This window comes from Rhineura floridana, chromosome 1, assembly GCF_030035675.1.
Source record: "Rhineura floridana isolate rRhiFlo1 chromosome 1, rRhiFlo1.hap2, whole genome shotgun sequence".
Classification (NCBI taxonomy): Eukaryota; Metazoa; Chordata; class Lepidosauria; order Squamata; family Rhineuridae; genus Rhineura; species Rhineura floridana.
In genome coordinates this window covers 1,804,921-1,826,417 of record NC_084480.1, presented here as the reverse complement: position 1 = coordinate 1,826,417, position 21,497 = coordinate 1,804,921, and the positions used below count along the sequence as shown (strand labels likewise).

The following is a 21,497-nucleotide window of genomic DNA, read 5'->3' as shown; positions in this document are numbered from 1 at the left end:
TCCCAGATCAGTTCACTGCCCCTCTCGTTCTGTAGAGGCAATCAGAGCCGAGCCCAGCCCAGCCCAGTGGTCTCCCAGAGTGACAATGCTGAGAGGACAGGACAGCCTGGTCATCTCTCTGCCAGGCACAGTCACCACAGAAGTGGCCTCAGGTGGGTCCCGCTGCCAAGCAAGGTTTCTAAGCAGGTCTCGCATCTCTGCCAAGTGGGATCAACCCTTCTTGCACCCGACAAAGAGAGCCTGAGCCTGGGAAAGCTTCTGCCAAAGGACTCTGCTGGTTTTGCGTCCCCTTGGGCATGATAAGAATATCACTCAGGACACATCGACCACACCAAGCAACTATTTTTAAAATACTTTATTTTTAAATATTAATACAGGACATTACAAAAGAAAGACATAAAAAAAAACGCTATAAAACCACTCGGGGGTCTCCCTGAAACGGAGAAAAACCCCAAAGGCGCCAGCACGCCCATCCTCCGCTTGCACCCCCACCTGCCCCAACATCACCACCAGCCTGAGTTTTTTTGTATTTAAAAAACACACACATTGGAGGGGAGGGGGCAAAAAAAGGCATTGTCTTAACCATTCAAACTGGTTGATAAGTTCAACACTGCGTAACAGTTTTAATCTTTTCAAAAAAAATTGCACATTAAAAGGACCAAAGTGTCAGATTCTGTACAGCTATACAGGAAGCGGCAGGTGCCCCGTGCACCTGGACGCTCCACCCTACCGCAGGTCCAAGTAAGAGATGTCCGAGTGTCATGACTCAAAAGACCAGCCACTGCCACAGCGGCAGCAAGAGGACCCATGGCACATGGCTCCCTCCGCTGGTCACCCTGGGCCAAGGCGGCAGCAGCACTCCTTCCCCCTTTCAAGTCAGAATTAAGCGCATTGTAACACAGTCAGGAATCCAAGAAGGGAGTTTTGGCACCACATTTTATCGGGTGGGATTTTTTTGGGGGGGAGAGAAAGGGTGTTTTTGCAAAGCAGCTTTAGAACCCCATTGAAGTCAGGCCCAGCAACTCTTCCCTTCCCAGAGATGTCCCTGCAGATGGAGCAAAGTTCAGCTGAGAAGGGCAACAAATGCTTCTTTAAAAAATGTCCCTCTGAAAAGTTTAAAAATGCAGCCTTTAATACAGCACCACCCAAGCCGACCTCGCGCCCCTCTTCCCCACCCTCAGGCCTAGCCCTTTCTGCTCTCCCTGAAAAATGACACATGCACACACACACACGACACAGCCCTATCAAATCGCTATGCAGCCAAGGCCTCCCTCCCAGCCCTTGCCTCTGAACCGTTAAGGCCTACATCGCTTGTGCTTTCTGCAGCCTGCAAGGAGAGGCCTTATTTCTCCCACTCCCAGCCCCCCAAAGAGTTCACATGAGCCACACTGAAAACCCCAAAATGGACAGCAGAGACCAATCCTCACGAGGTTTCTATTAAGAGTAAAACCAGGAGCCATCAATTCAAAGAGGCCTGGGGTGCAAGTGCCCGTGAATGCAGCTGGCCCCCGCTCCATCTCCGGCCTCCCTGTGGCAGAACAGGGTCTCGGCTTGCTGCAGGAACAATAATCACCAGCAGAGCCGCCTGGCTTAGCTTTGCGGAGCCACGACATCTTGTATGCTCAGAAACTAGGGTGGTGGAACAGAGGACACTCCACCCGTGGCCCTGTGGGTCCAGCTGTCGATTGGCCCTGCTCCTGCCAAGCAGGATGGGCTGGCTTTTTGGCACCTGCCAGCTGCCCCAGCAGCAGCCAGAGCACAGAGCAATCTAAAGAGATCATCAGACCATGCGTAGGAAACACAAGTCCGGGTCCTATTTACACCAGTGGTTATGCCCCAGAGGTTTCCCAGCGTAAGATGGCCAGTGGTTCACAGGCCAAACTTTGCAAAGCAGAGACCCTCCAAAAGGTGGCAAAGGGGACCAGGGGCTCAGCCAGGAGGAGATACAGACCCAAAAGGGAACCACCTGCAGCGAGAGAGTCACACATACAGGCTGCTGAGAGGAAAGAGGGGAGCACGAGCCAGGCCAGAGCGTCTCTTGGGAAAGGAAGGTGTGGTTTGCAGGCAGGGGCGCCGCTCAGCCCCTGGGCATTGCGCAGGCCAAGTGCACCGCAGCACACGTGCATGAAGTATTGCTGCTTGGAAGGCAAGCTGGCCGGCAGGCAGGAGCCGCCAAGCCAAGGGGGGCTCTAGGAGCAGGGGAGGTGCTGCTTGAGGATCTGCCGGGTCTGAGGGGCTATTCTGTCTGGGAAGCGGACTTTGAACTCTACAATCAAGTCTCCACGTTGGGAGGGGACCTTGGGGAAAGGCAGCCCTTCGCCACGCAGTCTCTTCACAGTGCCTGGTTTGATGATGTCATTGCAGGGCAGGGGGATGACACGCCCGTCGACGGTGGGAATGTTCACGGTGCAGCCGCACAAGGCCTGTGAGACACAAGGAAGTAAGCAAAAGAGAGCATTAGACCAACTGCAGCATTAAGGCTCGCTAGACAGCCTCAGGGAACAATGATCAGGTGCATGGAAGACCTTCAAAAAACGCATCTTTTCCAGACCATTCCTATTATGTGCAAGAGGCCCCTTTTGCCCCTGAAACCCACCCAAGGGTCAGGAAAGGAAAGCATCTTGGGGGAGAATTATGCAACTCCAGCCTCCAAACCACAGCGCTTCCCAGCGAGAAAGCACAGGCTAAATTTAGACGGGCTTTATACTCTAATCCCGATGGCGGGAACCCAAACTGCAGGACACGGCCTTCCGCTGTTCCCAGCGCCCACACAGGCAGAGAGCCCATGGCTCTTGGCAGCCAACAGCCCCAGAAAGGTTATGAGAGCAGGAACCTGAGAGGGGATTCGGCCTTCAGTCATGCAGGGGGCGGGGCTGCTTCCAGCAAGTTGACTTTCCAGGATCCTCTCCTCTTAAAGGTGGCCTGGACTAGAGGCAGCGGCACAGCACTGAGCCAGGGCTATTTTCACCCAAGGCACAAAAAGAGTTGCCACAAGGTCCACCCTAACCCCGACCCATGTGGAGGAGGACAGATCAAGGCGGCAGATTTAGGGGGAAGGAGGAGGAGGGCTTCCCAGCTCCACTCTTTTGCATCCCTTTCCCCACCACCCTTAATTTTATAGGAGGGCACTCTGGGGAGGCAAATGGGCCGGCTGAGGCTCTCCATCTTGCTGTCAGTCTAGACTGCCATTCACTTCTCCACGAGGGAAACTCGAACACAGGTCTTGCCATTCTGGGAAGCTCACTCCCCTGACATTTCAGAGACTGGGCAGGCCTACTGTAGGCCACTTGGTTAGAACTCTTCAGGCCTACCCTAGCAGGCAACGAGAGGTTTGGCCACGAGGGTTAGCTATATTAGGCTGCATTAACAGAAGTATAGTTTCCAAATCACGTATTAGTTCCCCTCTATTCAGCGCTGGTTAGGCCTCATCTCGAGTACTGCATCCAGTTCTGGTCTCTGCACTTCAAGAAGGATGCAGACAAACTGGAACAGGTTCAGAGGAGGGCAACAAGGATGATCAGGGGACTGGAAACAAAGGCCTATGAGGAGAGACTGAAAGAACTGGGCATGTTTAGCCTGGAGAAGAGAAGACTGAGGGGAGATAGGATAGCACTCTTCAAATACATGAAAGGTTGTCACATAGAGGAGGGCTGGGATCTCTTCTCAATCGTCCCAGAGTGCAGGACACGGAATAATGGGCTCAAGTTGCAGGAAGCCAGATTTCAACTGGACATCAGGAAAAACCTCCTAACTGTTAGAGCCATACGACAATGGAACCAATTACTTAGAGAGGTAGTGGGCTCTCCGACACTGGAGGCATTCAAGAGGCAGCTGGACAGCCATCTGTCGGGAATGCTTTGATTTGGATTCCTGCATTGAGCAGGGAGTTGGACTTGATGGCCTCACAGGCCCCTTCCAACTCTACTATTCTATGATCGCGTCGAGCATTTAACGCCTGTCCTTGGGGCTCTAGGAGCAACAACAAACACCCAGGCAAGGCCCAGCCCCTGAAAGCCCTGCCCAGCTCCCCCTCTGCTTGCCAGAGAGCCACAGTGTCTAGCGGCCCAAACTATTTATACCGAGCAGGGGTGGGGAACTGGGGCAGGGCAGAGGAGATCTTGGTGGAGAGTGTAGCAGGGGAGGAAAGTGTTAACTCTCCCCCACAGCAACAGTGTGTGTGTGTGTGTGTGCGCGCGCATGTGCGTGTAGGAGACACAATGAAATGAATGCATGTTGTGCGCATGCACTGTGAGAGCACCTAGCACCCTGCCAACTGCTGGCACGCAAACTCCGCAGCCTGAAAAAGGCAGCTGAGGAAGCACAAGGGCTAGATCCGCCTTCCCTACCCTGGTGTCCTCCACATGCTTTGGGCTACAATTCCTCAGCTGTGCTGGCTGGGGCCAAAAAGGCCAGGAGAGGAAGGGGAGCAGGCTGGCAAAGGCTGGGCTGGATGAGGAGGTGGTTGTTAAGCTCAGCTGAGACCACAGAGCTGCTGTAGCCAGAGACTCGGCTGGACCGTCCAGAGCAGCAGGGAAGTTCCAGCCCCCCTCCCTCGGTGGTCCTCTGACCTCACCCGCCACTTCCAAGGCCCCCTGCCTACCAACCAACCAGCCCCCCTGCCACACACACAGCGCTCCTCCCGCCCTTAGCCTTCTTCCTGGGACAAAAGAGCCTCTGTTGGACTCTCCCTGCTCCACTCCTGAGTCAACACTCAGGCCTCCTGCTTGGCCAGTCCCCAGCCAAACTGGCGCTTGCCATCCTCAGCAGTCTATTTCGACAAGCTGCTGCCTCTCCACAGGTGGCACAGAGGTGGAGGGAGAGGCTTGAAGCCTGCCGTGCCCCGCCTCCACTACCTACTCAGCGTGAGCCCGGAGGCCACAGCTCAGGGCTTCAACCACACAGCGCGCCCTGCAGGCAGCCAGGCAGGCCCAAAGGCAAGCAGGGAGTCACAACAGCGCAGGACGTTCCCCTCTAAGGACACACAAATCGCCCCAATGCTGGCTTCAGCTGACTTGTACTGGCCGTGCGCCCACAATGAGGATCTAGAAAAAGCAAGTGCGCTCCGGAGAGGGTGACGGAAAAGCTGAGAAGCCAGGCGCCTCAAAAGAGCTGCTCGGAGAGGCACTCTCTCCGGGCCACCCGCAAGCAAGCACGCCGGACCCCTCTCTGAGAGAAAGCAGGTTAAGACACAAGCCTGCTAAGACGCAGGCCCAGCAAGAGGGCAGGAGGCAAGGGCGTCTCCAGCTGCCGCTACTGGCCTGACTGCCGGGAGAGGACTGGCCTGTCCTTACAGAGGGGCCAGACGGTCCTCGGGACCTACAGCTGCTTTAAACTGCCAAGCCTCCCACACCCCACTAAGGGCTTGGGAGGGGGTGCAAAGGGAAGTCCTATGTTTGCTAAGCTACTTTAAAACATCCGCAGGGAGACATCCGCTCTGGAAATAGCCATGCAGCCTCCAGCTCAATCAAGGCACTTCCCACTCGGTGACTAATTAGAGCATCATCTTTGCTCGGCCATAGCAGAAGATCCCTGGTCACGAGGCCACACTGTGATCCACATTCCCAAAATGGAAGTGGAGCAGAGGCCACACACGTACATTTAAAACACCCTTACGCACTTAAATAGGCGTGACTTCCCCCAAAGAATCCTGGGAACGGTAGTTTCTTAAGGGTGCTGAGAGTTGTCAGGAGACCCTTTGCAGAGCTCCGGTTCCCACTGCCCTCAACCAATGATGGTCCTCAGGATTCTTTGGGGGGAAGCCATGTGTGCAAAAGTGCTTTCAGGACGAGCGGTTCGCACGTGAGCAGAGTCAATCAACAAGGACTTGCAAGAAATGCAACTGGCTTCCCGTTGCTCCCTTGGAAGACCTGCTGGGCTTCGCCATGGCTCTGTGCAAAGGAAGGGGCCCTCCAGCGGAGCAGCAGCGGACCCCCCCGGCAAACTCCATCTTCTTTCTGCACCAGCCAGAAAAGGGAACTGGGAGGAGCACAGAAGCAAGAGCCGGCCAGAAAAAAAGCACCCTTCCTTCATTTTGCTCTCTGCACAGCAGGGTGAGGCAGCAGTAGGTGCATGGAGCCACATGTGCTGCACAGGTCAGCCGCGCAAAGTCTCTCTTGTGCTCTCAGGTGACTCTGCAGCTCCAGAGACGGACAAGCAATCAACAGAGATAACGACGAGGAATGCAGAGTCAAAGGCACCACGAGCCTGCACTGCTGGGAAGTGGGTTGAGGAAGGATTCAGGGTAGGAAAGCAGATGTAGGTCCCTGCAGGGAGTTTAACATTCTGGATCATCTCTGGGGGAACAGAAAACACCTTTCAGCTTCTGCTGAAAGGCAAATACGTTGAGGAAGATCTCTTACGGTGGATCAACTAGGGCCGAACCCATTGGTGTAGGACCGGCTTTTTTCTCCGCCATCCCAGAAGGGGTTGGGGTGGGGTGGCAAGGCTTCCACAGGCACATCAGAGGCAGCTACTACTAGGGAGAGGATGTTTAGCACTCACTTGCGCACCCTAATACAGCCTTTTTTTTTGGAAGACTGTGCTTGTGCTCACAGTGCGACTTAACGGCTAGATTACGCATCAGGAAGCAATTCTGCCTCTCCTCAGTTGCTTGAGCCACCTAGTCCTGTCAATTCTGCTGGCACCTTGTCCTTGTTGACGGTGGCCAAGAGGGCATGAGCAACTGAGAGGCTGCCTTCCCTCTTCTCCTGGCCTCAGTCTGCTCCAGTAATACCCATTCAAAGCTTTGCCTCAAGGTTTGTGGGCCCAGAGCGATGTGGCCCATGACCGCACACCTGGTGGCCTAGCACCCAACACGAGCATTTCAACTTGGAAGCCATTTTGGCTCGAGCTCCTTCCTCTCCGTGCTTCCCTACAGAGCCACCTGCAGACTTTTAAGGAGAGACCAATTTGCTTCAGCCCACATGGAAAAATCTACATGGTTGGTTCTAACTGTGGGCCGCTGGCTGCAATCAGCACAAAGCAAAAAGATTTTAAAGCAGATACTAAAATGGCCCAACTGCCTCCCCCCAATCCACGCAAGCAGAAAACAGGTGCTGAAGAACCAGGGAGAGAGGCCGAAATGGATTTGCTAGAAAGGACTAGCATCCCATTTATTGAGGCCTACAATCCTATCTTGAGTCCTCAAATTCTTGGGGCCTCACAAAAGCATTCAGGAGCTCTACCATTAAGCAGGGAGGAGAGAGTAGCTTTCTTTGAAAGTCCTTTCATGTCCTAGGCTGATGATCAATTATTGTAGGAAGTTCTTAATTGGTCTTATCTCCATATTTCAGAGGCCAGGAAGGAGCTATGGATCTGGAGCCTTAGGCTTTGATGAACAATCCAGCTTACTGGGAGGCTGGGGCAAATCCTCCTTTCTCTAAGCCTCTCCAGGCAACAGGGCGCTCGTCTTCCCCAATAACCTTGCAAGGCAGGTTAATGGAGAAGGATTTGTCCAAGGCCACTCCTTGGGCTTCTTTGCTGGGCATGCTCATTCACCTGTCATCAACTGTTCCCACCTTCACGGCCTGAACCCTGCACCAGCTTCTCAAACTGCATATGGGAAGAAAGATTTAAAAGGTGGACACTGGCCACCCCCACGCTGCCGCCGCCAGCTGCAGCAATTCGTGTGTGTGTGTGATGTATGCGTGGGGGAGGAGTGGAAAAAAGTGATAATTCTTGGATTGTAACAATTTAATTGTTATGCTTTTTCACTGCTCGTTTTGTTGCATATTTTAATTATTGTTCATAAATGCTTTTGCTGGAATTATCTATTGTGTAGCATATGATGTTTGGGTTTCTCAACTGATTTCATACTTATAAACTGCTTAGAAGCCATTTTGGCATGCAAGCAGTACATAAATTAATAAGATCACCACCCAGGGTGTGCCTCTAGGGGCACCACATGTGCCAGCTGAGTGGTACTCCATACGTAAGAGAAGCCATCAGCAGGCAGCCCAGACCTCCCAAGGTTGCTCTCACCCAGAAATACACCCAAGCAGGGCAACCAGAAGAAGCTTGTGGCAAAAGATTTATTTTCCTTGTTTCCTTCCGACAAAGGCCTACTCTCTGGGAAAGTGGTAAACTAGTCAATCTTATCCGTTTCCTCTACTGACTGTGACCTTGCAGCATCTTTAAAACAAAGGGGAGAATCTAGGAACTTTTAAAGATGTCTCAACTGCATTTTAACCATCTGACTTGGCAGGAAGCAGCTGCCTCCAGGCCCACCTGAAAGAAGAGGAACGTCTCCCACTCTGCCTCTCTTCACTCACTCCTCAACCCCTCACACCTGCCCCAAACCATTTGCCTGCCTACCCAACTTTTTCTTTCTTTGGGTAGCTTCAAATGCTTGATTATCTGCATGCCCCAGGGCCATAGGCTTTTTCGGGGGGGGGGGGGATAATGTTACTTTACCACATGTGAACATCTCTTTGATTCAAAAAGAACTGTTGTTATGTGCCTTCAAGTAGATTACGACTTACAGCGACCCTATGAATCAGTGACCTCCAATAGCATCTGTCATGAACCACCCCGTTCCAGACCAAAAAGAATTATATCCTCTTAAACAATGGAGGAAAGGAGCTACACACACACACCAAAACACACAAAAGGCAGCCTTTTCCAGAAGAGAGCAGGGGGGCGAGGTACACTGGGTGCAGACAGCAAGGGGGAGAGCCAGCAGAGTTGCTCCCAGCGTCTGCCCTCACTCCATCTCTCTCCCGCATCTGATGTAGCAAGAGGCTGCAGCACCCCCATCTCCAGCCCTACCCTACCCAATTTTTTTCAGGCCAAGAACGTACCTCTTTAAGGCTGATCATGGCCGTGTAGATGATGTTTGTCCCATCCCGCCTGAAGTGAGGATGAGGCTTGTCCTTCAAGATGAAGACAATGTCAGCTGGGATGTTGTCCGGTGTGGCGTCTCCCTCCTTCGGGAAGGTGATCTTGGTTCCCTCTTTCCACCCGCGCTTGATGACAATATTCAGGATCTTATCCTCCGTCCGCATCGTTCTCACCGTCTGGATTCAGCCGGCGGCGGGTGATCTTCATCCGCTTGGTAGCACCGTGGTAGATTTCCTCCAGAGAAACTTTGAGCTCATGGACTACAGGCGGATCCTGCACCTTCCGGCGCATGTGGATGGGCTCTGGGTGCCGCCGGTGCACGCCATTGATGCCATTGAAGCCAAACCGGCCAAAGGCACTGAACGGATCACTGCTGTCGTCGTCATCAATGTCCATGTCATCATGGTCAAAGCCGTTGAAGACCCGGGAGCGGCCGCTGCTGAAGAAGATGTCAAAGGGGTTGGAGCCCCCAAAGAAGGAAGCGAAGGTGGCGTGTGGGTCCCCATGGAAGGTATAGTGGAAAGTGTTCCCTGAGGTGCTGGAGGAGCCACCGCCCGTTTTGAGCCCTGAGACAGAACCAAGTAAGACACAGAGAGAGAGACGAGAGGGAGGCATCAGTCAGGTGATCCGGAGAGGAGTGCTAAAGTCACACCAAACACACGCGGAAAAGCAAGATTTTTGCTGATTTTCTCCCATGAGTGTGCCAGAGACAGTGCAGAACATTGAAGTCCCACGTGACCTCAGGGTGCCTGGCCCTTTGCCCTGCAGTGCAGCCCCCACTTACCCCCTGCAAGTGCCTCCAAGACCCCCCCCCCCAGTGGTGCAGCTCTCAGCAGCCCAGTGGTACAACTAGGCTTCACAGCTTGGCACGGTTTTGCACTGCAGACACCACAGCTGACAGCCAGGAAGCGGGGAGAGGGCCTGCCCAGAAATGATATTTGGTGTAATTTGGTGCTTCAGCAGAAAGCCAGACATTCAAGGAGGCACCCACCACTCATGTGCAAGTACAAGAGGGTGCCATGGCAAATCCACACACACACACACACACTTCCTGCAAAGCAGGATGCGTGTGCACAAGCCTGGCAAACACCTTCCCTTGGGAGGATGAAGAGCATAGACAGACCAACCACCACATTTGGAGTCCAGAAGACTTCGGCCAGATCAGATTGTCTAGAGACCAGCCGGAGTGGGGAAGGGGGCGAGGCAGAAAAGCTGCCCAGGGGCACACCTGGACCTCATATCTTGGAATGTTTTGCACTCCCTACGGCCTGAAGCATTTAAGTTAATTCTGTAGGGATGGGCGGAAGGGTAGCTGCACCTGCCTTGCGAAGGAGGATGGAAGGCGACATCACCACTCGCCACCCTCTCCGTGGCCACCTAACTGAACCCTCATTGGAAAAGAGCCCTTTTCTTCACACTTGGAAGTGGCTTCAAACGCCTTGGCCCAACAACAGGGGTGACCCCCACCTCCTTCCAGCTCCAGCCTAAGGGAGGATGAGGCCGGCTGGGTTGACTGCTTCAGCTGTGAGCAGCTGAGGGACTCTGAGCACCCGCCACACCATCACAATGAGGGCCAGCGGGCACTTCCAGCACTGCAGGCGGGCCAAAAGAAGCCCCCGTGCCGCCCCATTGCCCCACGGCGGGATTAAGGCTGCAGTTGCGTCCACACTTGCCTGGAAGGAAGGAAGGCCCACTGAAGACAACGAGACCTACTTTTGGATGTTGTTAAAAAGGAGGAGAAGGCAACAGGGTCTGGCAGCCACAAGTTTGGCCTAAGCTACCAGGACTAGCCCAAATGTGTGGAAGGGTGATATAAATAACGATCCAGTCTATGAAGACAGGCAAGGAAACACGTGCATCGCAGGGTATTATTTCTAATACTTCCACATTGTTTCCCCCCCCCCCCCCAATGATGTTCCGGGATCTGATATACCCTCATGAGAGTCTCCCTGGAGAAGCCGGGCAGCTACTCAGTTCCCAAGCATTTTTTTTTTTTAAATCAAACTAAGATCAAAAAGCAGCCGTGGAGGGAAATGGCTGCAACAGGATCAGCCCCGAGCTGGAGAACCTTGAGACTGATGAAGTCAGCCCCCCCCCCGGGAGTGCTTCAACCCCTGGATCCATCCAAGGGGCTTCGGCTGGGGCTTCCCCTCCTCCAGATCCAACAAGATGAGCAAGGGCTGCTGGGAGAGCAGAGATAAAGTGGGGAGAGCAGATGCGTTTGGCTCAGCAGGAGATTGGGCGGTGGGACAAATGACCCAGGGGAGAGAGAGAGACGCCCAGAAACTGGGAAGAGCGCTTGAGAGGCTGCAAAGAGGAGCAGAGCCAAGCCGGCACTTTCTGGGTCCCCATTTAGCAGCCAGCCTGCAGCTGCAAAGCTTTTAATAGTAAAAAGTTCAAGTGCTGCATCTTGGGCAGCTCCCGCTCTGCCAGGCAAGAGGAGAAAACTAGGCTAGCAGGGCTCTTTGGCCTCCTGAGGGGGTGGGGGTAGCTCTCTGGCCTCCAAGACCTCTGTCCACTCAGGGGCTGCAGCTTTTGCCTCACCCCCAGAAGCCAAACAGTCCCAAATCAACAGGCTCTTTCCATTTAATCCCATAACCCTCTCCAGTTCTTCCCAGTTGAACCCCAGAGAGAAAGTGTTTAGATGGGCTTGTTTGACTGGGTTCTTCCAGGGCCCTCCCTTGTGTCCTCAAGAAAGGGAATTGCAGCTTTTAGCTGAAGCTGCAGCAGGTACGGATTGCCAGGCGCAACCATGGCATAATGAGATGGCCCAGACCCAGGAGGCAGCGCACAGCAGATGCCCGCTTTTATCTTCAGACCAAAGCAGAACGACAGCGGCTCTTCCCTGTTATCTTGAAGATCCCCCCAAGAAGAGCCCTGTCTTCCCTTGTCCCTTCACCACAGTTTTGCCACATATTTTTCAAAAAACGTTTCTAGCCCTTAAGCTTGCAAGAGACATTTTGGAAGTGTCCATTGTGCGCTTCAAAAACGGTAAGAAGGTGGAGGAGGGGGGGGCTGGGAAGGAGGCTGCAAAAGGTTTCCAGTGGTCAAGGCACCAGCAATGCGCCTCTGCACACACTCCCTGCCAGCCCTCAAAGCCCAGGCTCCACGTCCCTCTCAAATATCCTCCCTCGGCTGCCCCACCAGCGATTTCAAAACTTACATTTCATAAGCCAAACACATGCAAAGCAGATGTGTGTGTGTTTGTGTGTATAGACAGGCAGACAGTTTTACTCCTTTTGCACTTTACTCAATTTGCATAACTTATTCTGGCCAAAAGACATGCCTCTCTGGGCCAGAATTTGGATGCACTATGCTGGTGAGTCTCCTGGGGGCTGTTTTTCCAAGATCTCTTCTTGCGCAGCAAGTCCTGGCCTGGCTGATGAACACAACAGCTATTCCCAGCCAGACCTTTCCTCCTGCAGAAGCTGGCGCGCTCCCTGCCAACAGCCTGGGTTTGCTTATGAAACAAGGGCCTATTACTAAAATTGGGAAAGGCTCTCTCACACACACACACAGGGCAGCATGTACTGAAAAGGAAGTGGAGAAGGAGAAAGCACAAGCCAAGCTCAGTGATGCCACAGGGGGAACGTTTTCACCCACATATCATCAGGCCAACGCCTTCCCACTCGGCCCAGCCCAGAAGGAATCAGCTGCTTGCAGCTGGTGCCCTGAACGGATGTCAACTTCTCTAGGAAACAAGTGCTTGGGGTGGGGCAGAGCCAGCGTTTCCCCCACAAGGGTGCTCTTCTTCCCACCTGTCTGCTTTTCCTGCCATTACGCACCCTTCAAAGCTTAGGACAGTAAGCAGGTCAAGACAATCTCGCCAGCACATCAGGCCAGGAGTTGTATAAGCAGCTGTGAACTGAGAACCACACCTGGGCTCCCACCTGACAAACGGCAAGCAAGCCTTTTGCCAACAGGCCTGGCCACTTCCTTACCTTCTTCCCCATACTGGTCATAAACGGCCCTTTTCTTGGGGTCGCTGAGTACATCGTAGGCCTCCGCAATTTCCTTGAACTTCTCCTCTGCGTTGGGGTCCTTGTTCTTATCAGGGTGATACTTTAGGGCCATTTTCCTATAGGCCTTCTTGATCTCATCTTCGTTGGCTCCAGACTGGATCCCCAGTGCCTTGTAGTAATCCTTTCCCATGGTGGAAACAGTCCCAGCCACCGACTCTTTATTCCTGGGAATGTGGGGGGGAGAGAGATGGGGGTCAAAAACGCCTCCACTCAAGAATTTAAGAAAGGCTTCCTGCAGGCTCCCCCACACACTTTACCGCTCATCCCCCCGGTCTATTCATATGGCTATCAGCCAGCACAGCCCCAGCCTGGGTTACCAAGAGGATTCGAGGCTCAAGCATTAAGACCAAGTTGTGTGGAAAACCTTTTGGAGCTCTGCAAGCCACTGCCCTCTTGATCTTTCAACGGCGGCGGGGGGGGGGAGATTTTTAAGAAGGTTTACTCACCCTCCTCCTTCTGCAAGCTTAACAGGGGCAGAGTGCAGAAGGAGAGCGGGCACTGCGTTGTTATTTGAGGGCCCCACGTGACCCTGTAACCAGAGAGGTCAGGCCGTTTTGCCAGTCCACAAATAGGTGTGTAAGGAAGGAGTCTTGGGAAGGAGAGGGCTGGCAACACTTGGAGGGGAGGGAGGAAAAGCAGCTGCTCTGCTGGGCTTGTGGGGAGGCGGCCACGGGCAGCCCTTCCCAGCGCCTACTCGCTCTCACCCACCAAGGAGGGGAGCAAGGCAGGGCTGCCAGAGGGACCTTTCTGAACGAGCCTTCATAACGAGCAACAGAACGAGAGGTTCATTAGCCGAGGAGGGTTCCCTTCCCCCAGCTTTCTCCTCTCCTCCTGTGCTTTTGCAGATGGCCTCAAAAGAACTCCTTCAACAATACAGCACAGGGAGTTCACACAGGGACGCGTTCCCAGCAAGTACCAGGGGAAAGACAGCAGAGGATGGAGCTGTGAGACGGAGACAACTTGCAATGGTGGGGTGCTATTTTTAAACGCAATCTTTAGTGCAGCTGAAATTCAACGAGAAATCCCAGCACAAGCAGCCCAGAGCACAGATGCAGAAAGCAACAGACACCCTCTAGGATACAAAGGGGCGAGTCAGATCTATGGGGTCCCTCTAACCGCCAGCTGCACTCTAAGGTCTCAGGCCCACATCTGTCCCCTGCCCTCTCGGTGGTGGCCTTAGAACAGGACTGGCACAAAAACCTTCACAAAACGAGTCCGAGATACCAAATTATGGCCTTCCTTCATTGAACCTCAAAATCAAGGCCAGGGACTTCTTCACAACTCTACTCTTTCCTAAGGACTCTTATCTAATCTTGCTCATCTTCCAGAAGAAATCACCAACATGTGCAACTCACCTTTCCTGCCTTTGCCTCTCCAACCAAGCGTCTACAATGGCTGTACCACAAGCAACCTAACCTCAGGGTCAGCAAATGCCAACCGGGGGCCAAACCAGAGCCACCTCCAGACACCCCTTTTTTCAACCCTGAAAATGCAGCCCCAGGGACCTCTGGCAGGTGTAGGAGGGGCTGCTCAAGCCATTTCCCAGCTAGGGCTGACCCCAAACTATCTTCCTATCAGAGCGGGGTGGGGAGGGAGAAGATAAAAATCTCCCTGGTGACCTTTTATCAGAAAAAGGTTAAATCATCACCCCCAGGGCTGCACAATGTACGTTTCTGCAGAGATTACATATGTTTGGGCCCCAGCAGCAGCCAACCAAATGTCCTCCAAGGAGTTCCCAAACACAAGCACAGCGGCAAGCCCCTCCCATTTGGCCCCAGCAACCCAAGAATCCTGCAGAAGGGTACAAGGGAACACTTAGGAGGGAAGCACTTCTGCACCTCCCCCCACATTCCCTTCCGACAGTTGGGCCATCTGACCGATCGCTTCATCTGATCATCTCATTGCCCACCCCCACCCCATTCATGCCTGTGGCATCTCTAAAGTACCCCCAGGTGTTTCCCCACCCCACGGCCTTCCAGACACCATCAGTGTCCTCTCGTGGCTCTCCAGACCAAACCCATGATCATCACCCATGATGTGGCAAGCTGCCCTCCCCTCCCACACCCTACTCCACTGGACCAGAAATGATTCTTATCATTTATTAAATGTACAGTCCCTCCTTCCTCCCAAGAGGCAAACAGATGATAAAACACCAGAAACATCTTAAAAAACCATTCGGATACAAATGCAGACTAAGAAAAGGTCTCTACTCAAAAGGCTTGTTGAAAGAGAAAGGTCTTCAGTAGGCACCGAAAAGACAGCAGAGACGGCAAGGCAGCTTCCAACCAAAGAGCGTTCAGCCCCTTACCAAGGCGGAAGTCCCCTCTGGAGGCTCCACTTCAGTCAGGCACCACGTGATGGACATGTGCCATTTAGTGGCACTGTTAATTGGAAACGGGTTTAGTTATCTTCATCAAGTTTACTGCCTTTCCCCTCTGCAAAGCAAGTCACCATTATTGCCACATTACAAATGAGGATTCCAAGGCAACGAGTGCCAAAAAAATCCAACCCCAGGCTTCTGAAGGCCAACTCTTCTGCCTGTTCCCACTGGGCAGCCTGGCCTATGCCTCTTCGGATCAGCCCTGCTGGCAACTCCCACAGCAAGGCAGGCTAGGAGAGCTCTGGGCTGAAATGGGGATAGCTCCAGAAAAGCCCCAAACCTGCTCTGGGATAAGGGACGAACTGAGTCACTGTCTGGAAGGCAGCTGTGCCCACACCAGCACAGTCTTGCAAGGAACCCATGAGCCCCACAGCTGCAGACTTCTCCCATCAGGCAATGAGGAGACGCCCCCCTTCCAAGTTCACACCGCAGAAACCCTTCCTCTCAGATGAGCAGAAGGTGAAGGCCCGTCACTGATGCCCCCTCCACCCCCCAGGTGCTGACACATAGAATCCAAAGCAGCCCCCACGTCCCACTCAGCCCTCTCTGGTGAGGTGTCTTCGTGCGCCTCTGAAGGGCGAGTTGGGGGGGAGAGCGGGAGCGCGTTGCTGCTGACACAGAAGCAGCAATTCCCTGTGTTAATTAGTGAGATCAGCGGCTGGAAATAAGAATCCAGCAGGTGGGAACCAGCAGCGCTGGCTGGGCGCCTCAGCCCCACTCGTCATCGGCATAGTGGGAGACACGTGGGCCACAGACGGATGGAGCACACAGAGCAGCCCACGGTGGGTGGGCATTAAATGGCAGGCTGCTCCCAGAGAAAGGACAGACCCAGGCCAAGCGTCTCACCTGGGGCAGCTCCAGAACCAGGAATGCAGGAGCCGTGACTGTCCTGCTGCTTTGAGCTGGTGGTGCAGACATCGCCCATTTGCCATTTCTCAAGTGCCAAACACGGCATTGGAGGTCACCGATTCATAGGGTCACCACAAGTCATAAGCAACTTGAAGGCACATGACAGACATGTAAGGTAGCTGTGGCCTTGACACAGAGAAGAGTCAAGTCCCACCACCAGGGGCCAGGAACAAGCCAAGAAGCATCTGGCGAGATGAGCGAGGAAGTGGGAAGGACCAGGGGCCGGCCGGCCTTTCGTCCCAAGAGGCCCAGCCTCCACGCTCTGCTGGAGAGCGCCTCCTTGCTCCCACCTACAGCGCTGCCACTGCCCTGCAAAGCTAACTAAGCTCCATTTGGCCCGGTCTTTCCTGACCAACAAATCTCGCCAGCACACTGGGGGCTGGGGGAGGAAGTCCTGCGGGAAGAGGGACTGCAGGAGCGCAGCGCCACTTTTGAACGCAGGGGTTTGCTCCTGAATGAGCAGCCAACACAAACGTGAGAGCATAAGCAGAGGCCTGCAGCCGCTGGATCAGGCCAAAGGAGCCCCACCTAGTCCAGCATCCTGTTCTCACAGAGGACAACCAGATGCCTCAATGGGGGGAAGCCCACAAGCGGGACCTGAGCACAAGAGCACTCCCCCCCCGTGGTTTCCAGCAGCTGGATTCAGAGGCACACTCTCTCTGACAGCTGAGCCGCCAGGGATTGTGGCCACTGACAGCTCCTCTTCCTCCTCCATACACTTGTCTAATCTTCTTTTAAAGAGGCCATCCAAGTTGGTGGCCATCGCTGCCGCCGCCGTCACTGGAGGCAAATTCCATAGCAACACACAGGCTACATCATGTCCCCAAGTCACTACAGCCAGGACTCAGGCGCCCACGCAGCCATCGCACTCTTGCTCACAGTGGCTACAAACACAGCAGTGGCTGCTGGGATGTTTCCTCAGAATGCCTCCAAGGGGATGCATGCCGCCGGGCCCAATTGCATCAGCAGCCCCAAGCGTCACTTGGGGGGGGGGCAGCAGCGGGCGAGATCTGGGAGTTGCACCCAACATCCTCTGTGGCACAGCAGAAGAGTCAGGGGCACACTTTCACGCTGCGTGGTGGGTGGGACCCAGCTCTCCTGGGCCAACACTGATGGGGCAGGCAAGAGGGCAGAGAAGATGAGTGCCCCTCCCTCAGCTTGATCTGAACTAAAAATCCCTTAGACTGCCACTGCTTCCTTAAGAGTGGTGGAAAGGGGAGGGAACAGACGGTACTCCTCCAGCCTAAAGGGTTAGCCTGCAATGATGCTCTTGCCTCAGATGTTTGCACAGAAGGGGATGTGGAAGCCGCAACGGCTCAGGCACCAGAAGAGTGGAGAGATTCTCCCTGCGTGGGGAGCTGCCTGACGTCAAGCGGCAGGGAACACTGCCAAGCTTTGTAGGTCACCCTGCGGCTTCACCATCCTATTGGAGCAACACCCCACACAGATTTTGGTAAAACACGACTCAGTCCCTGGATAACCCTCACCCACCCACCTGGAGCCAGCTGGACAATTTCGCAGGAGCAGGCTTCTTAAAAAGCCCTCAGCCGCTTGACCACAGAATCACAAAGTATTTACATTCTAAATCACACTCTTTCTCGCTCGCTCACACCCAGATCAGCCCAATCCACACGTGAAGCAAATAGTTTTACTGGAGTCTGTTTCGGAAGCCAAAGAATCCACCCAGCCCCTCTGGAAAGGGGTCCTGAACCCAAGACCACCCACTACACTTCCTGTCCCATCTACAGCACAACCAATATTTGTTCCAAGCCATCCACGGCAGGCAACGTCAGGGCTGGGTCAGGAGGCCAGCTCCCCTGCTCCTACGGCAATGAAGCAAAGGGGGGGGGTTAAGACACCCGTCCTGTCAGTCGCTCTAGGGCAGTGCTCCATCTCAGACTCCACCAATTCATCACCGGCAACAACAGATGCCAGACGTTGCTCCTGACACAAAGATGGATGCCGGCAGACAGACCACCACCCAAGCGTGGCAAACGTGCATAAGCAAGAGAGGGCAGCCACTTACTGAAACTTCACAAACACCTTCATCGCCCAGGCACTCATCTTTAAAGGCTCTAGCTTGATTTTGAACATCGCTCAGATAGCCTGGGCCTCTCTGGCTACCGCAACGACAGCCTGCTGAACACCCTCCCCAGGAACAGAGGCAACAGCGCCCGGATCAGGCCCTGAAGGAGTCCACAGCAGCCAGGCTCCCAAAGCACCCCCTTCCTCGGCGCCAGAAGAAGAGGTGCCCGAGCCAGAGGGGATCCTCAGCAGAGAAGCCAGCTCTTCAGGAGAAAGAGAAAAGGCTCCCTCCACGGAGGCAAACCAGGGAGCCAGCCTCCCAGAACCTTCCCTTTGTGCGCTTTCTGCAGCCCCCTCCCTTGCTGCCTGCCGCGGAAAACGCTCAATGAAATCACTCGACAGCCAGGATTCCTCTCCTAATTGGTTTCTTGCGCTGTGCTCAGAATGAGAAGCAGCCCTTGCCAGCCATTATGTCTAGTTAGCCACCAGCTGGGGAAGAGGGGGTCCTCCTGCCCTTCTGCTCATACTCAGGTACTGAGCAACTGGTGCGCATCCTGTTGATGGTCCTTCCACAGGGAGAAAGGGCAAGGGCAGGGAGTGAGGGAGAACAACTGAGGGGGGCCCCCAGTTGCCAGAAGTCAGCCTGACATCTTCAAGAAATTTGCCAGCACTGCATTTGAGAATCACAAGAAACAGGGCTCACTTCTAAACCTTACTAGGGGGGGTCGCCCAGTTCTGGAACACCTACCCCCCCCCACCAAGAATGCCTGTTTCAAGGATTCCACACAAGCGTCAATCAGTCCTCAGCGACCGCTGACCCAGAGGATCAAGAGAGGGTTCTCCGATGTCAAAGAGCGCCGAGGAAAGCAACTCTGGCTTGGCAATATATATACTTTAGCATTCCCAGCGCGGCCACATCCAGTCCTTGGGAGCAGGTCGGAAGCAGAGGTGCCGGCCCGCGCTACCTGCTTAGTTTCACTAACTCCTGCGCGCCCGCGCAAGAAATACAGTCCCTTCACTTCCTGGGACTCTGGCACCCGCTGCCTGTCCAAGGACAAGTGCGCACAGGAGACCTCTCGCCCCTGAGTGTTCCTCTAGGGAAGATGCACTAGCGGCTGCCAAGATTTCCCTCTGACACCTTAGCTCCACTCCTTAACTCTAAGTAGGCACAAGGAAGCACCAGGGCCCCTCTCCCCCCACCCTCCACGGATCAGGCCCGGGTCACACGGCCTGAACACCCGGCACGCTTTCGACTCACCACCCCAACAGGACGGAAAGCAAAGCGGGGTCCTTCCCAAACAATCCACCGCAATTCTAGAGCCACCGAGGCCGGGCGAGGGGCCAGATGGTACCCAAGCCGCAGCCCTTCCGCTGCCCCTTCACGGACCGGCGACGCAGGGAGAGGGTCGCGCGGTTCCACCGCGGCGGCGGCACAACCAGACCCCCGGGGCAAAGCCCTCCGCCCCGGCCCCAAAGGGTGGCAAGGCAGGACTCAGGGAGGCGTCTTCGGCGTCAGTGGCCCGGGGCAGAAGGGCAGGAAGTGCCCGCGATCCGGAGGCGAGGGAAGCCACCGCCGCTGCCTACCTCTCCACGCGGCTCCAGAAGAGCAGAATTGCTGGCATATCAACCGGAGGGAGTAACTGGAGGCAGCGGCGGCGGCGGCAGCAGCGGCAGCAGCAGCAGCAGCGGCGGCGCTCAAAGCCCAAGTTTGGTAAAGCCCGCAAAGAGTGGCGGAGCGAGCGAGCGGCAGGGGGACCCTTCAGAGCGCGAGTGCGGCGGCAAGAGCGGCTGCCAGCCTGGAGTCACCAGAGAGAAATGTCATGCTTGCTGGCGGGTGAATCATCCCCGGCAGCGCAGCAGCAGCAACAGCCGTGCCTGCCCGCCCACCGCACCCCACCCCACCCCGGTGCCCACACAACCAGCGCCAGGAGAGAGAGCCTGCGCAGCCCCCGTCGGCACCTGCCGCCCCCAGCCCCACACCGGCCAGGAGGAGGGGCCAGCCGGGAAGTTAACTCTCCCGACGCGGGGCAGCGCGCAGGCAAACGCCTCTGCCCACTGCGCCCTACCGCCGCCACCCGGCGCGCCCCCCACACGCCACGGGGAGAGCAAGGGGGGGCTTGGCCCCACTTGACAGCGGGGGGAACGCGAGGGGGCCACCAGGAAGGTCAGAGCTGGCGCGGGGGGGCAAGAGGAGAAACCGGGCGGGGAGTTCCCCCCGCAGCAAGAGCGTGCCCTCGGGGGCGGCCCGAGGAGGAGCCGCTTAAGCCGCGGGGCGGAGCTGCTCTTGGGGGGCCCTCCCCTCCCCAGCAGACGCGCATCAGGGGACACCCGCAGGGCCAAGTCCGGGGGGAGGGGAGGGGGCAGCCTTTGGACACGACCCCTCCCCCTTGGCCCAGGGCAGGGGGCTCGCCCCACCGGGAGAGGACTCTAGACTCCCCCCACATATATAGGCCGACCACAAGGGGAAGGGGGAGCAGGAGGGCTCCCGGGGGGCTTTTCTGGAAGGGGCGGGGCCTCTCCTCTCCCCCGTCCCCTTCCCATGAGGGGGAAGCGGGCCCTGCCTCCCCGCGCCGCTGTTCCGACCGAGACTCACCGCCGCCTCCGTCTCTCCCTGCCTCGGCTCGGACGTCCGCTTGCCCACCGGAGCCGGGGCCACTGGGGTGCGGGAGGGCCCGCCCCGCCCCTGCCTAGCAACGGCCCACTCCTGCGCCACCGCCCTCGCGCGCCTATTGGCCCCGGCCGCTGACCATCTCGCCGAGGCGGCGCTCCCTTTGGAGAAGGAGGTGAGAGTGGGGCGGGCGCATTCGGACACGCCCACCGCCCAACCCCGACCAGGCCACGCCCAACCCCGACCAAGCCACGCCCCTCCCCGCCTTCCTCCCTCCCGCTAAATCGCGGCCTGCTCCTCTCGCCTCCTCTATTCGCTTCTCCGCCAGCCAGTCGCTCTCATTCTCCGTTGTCATTGGTCTCTAGGAGACGGAGTCGGGCCCGTCCACCCACCCTCTCCGCGCCGCTCTGATTGGCTGCCGGCGCCGCGCGTGCCTTCCAAAAGAAAAGCCCACGGGAGCCTTCTGGAAGCCCCGTGACGTCACAAAGAGGGAGTGTTCCCGAGAGGGAGCCCGTGGCGGGATGCCCCGCCCCCCGATCCACGTGGGCGTCCGCTGAGAGACAGGCAAGTGTCAGGCCCAGCGGCGCCCCCACGTGGCCCGAAGCCAGTTCTGCGCGGCGGCCCCGATCCTCCTCCCTGGCGGGGCGCCTCGGAAGAGAGTCGACGGCATGCCGCACGCTGGGCAAGCTGCCCCTTGGGTGGACTCCTCGCGCGC

The 21,497-nt window shown here is 55.8% G+C and overlaps 1 protein-coding gene across 1 annotated transcript; it reads right to left on the bottom strand.

The window, feature by feature from the left end:
* Positions 1-340: 340 nt before the first annotated feature.
* On the bottom strand, positions 341-19,984 carry DNAJB5 (DnaJ heat shock protein family (Hsp40) member B5). Its single transcript, XM_061612948.1, is given in 5 exon segments — positions 341-2,423; positions 8,799-9,008; positions 9,010-9,404; positions 12,780-13,024; positions 19,759-19,984. Coding segments are annotated over 5 exon segments (1,122 nt in total). The 5' UTR covers positions 19,797-19,984; the 3' UTR covers positions 341-2,189.
* Positions 19,985-21,497: the final 1,513 nt, after the last annotated feature.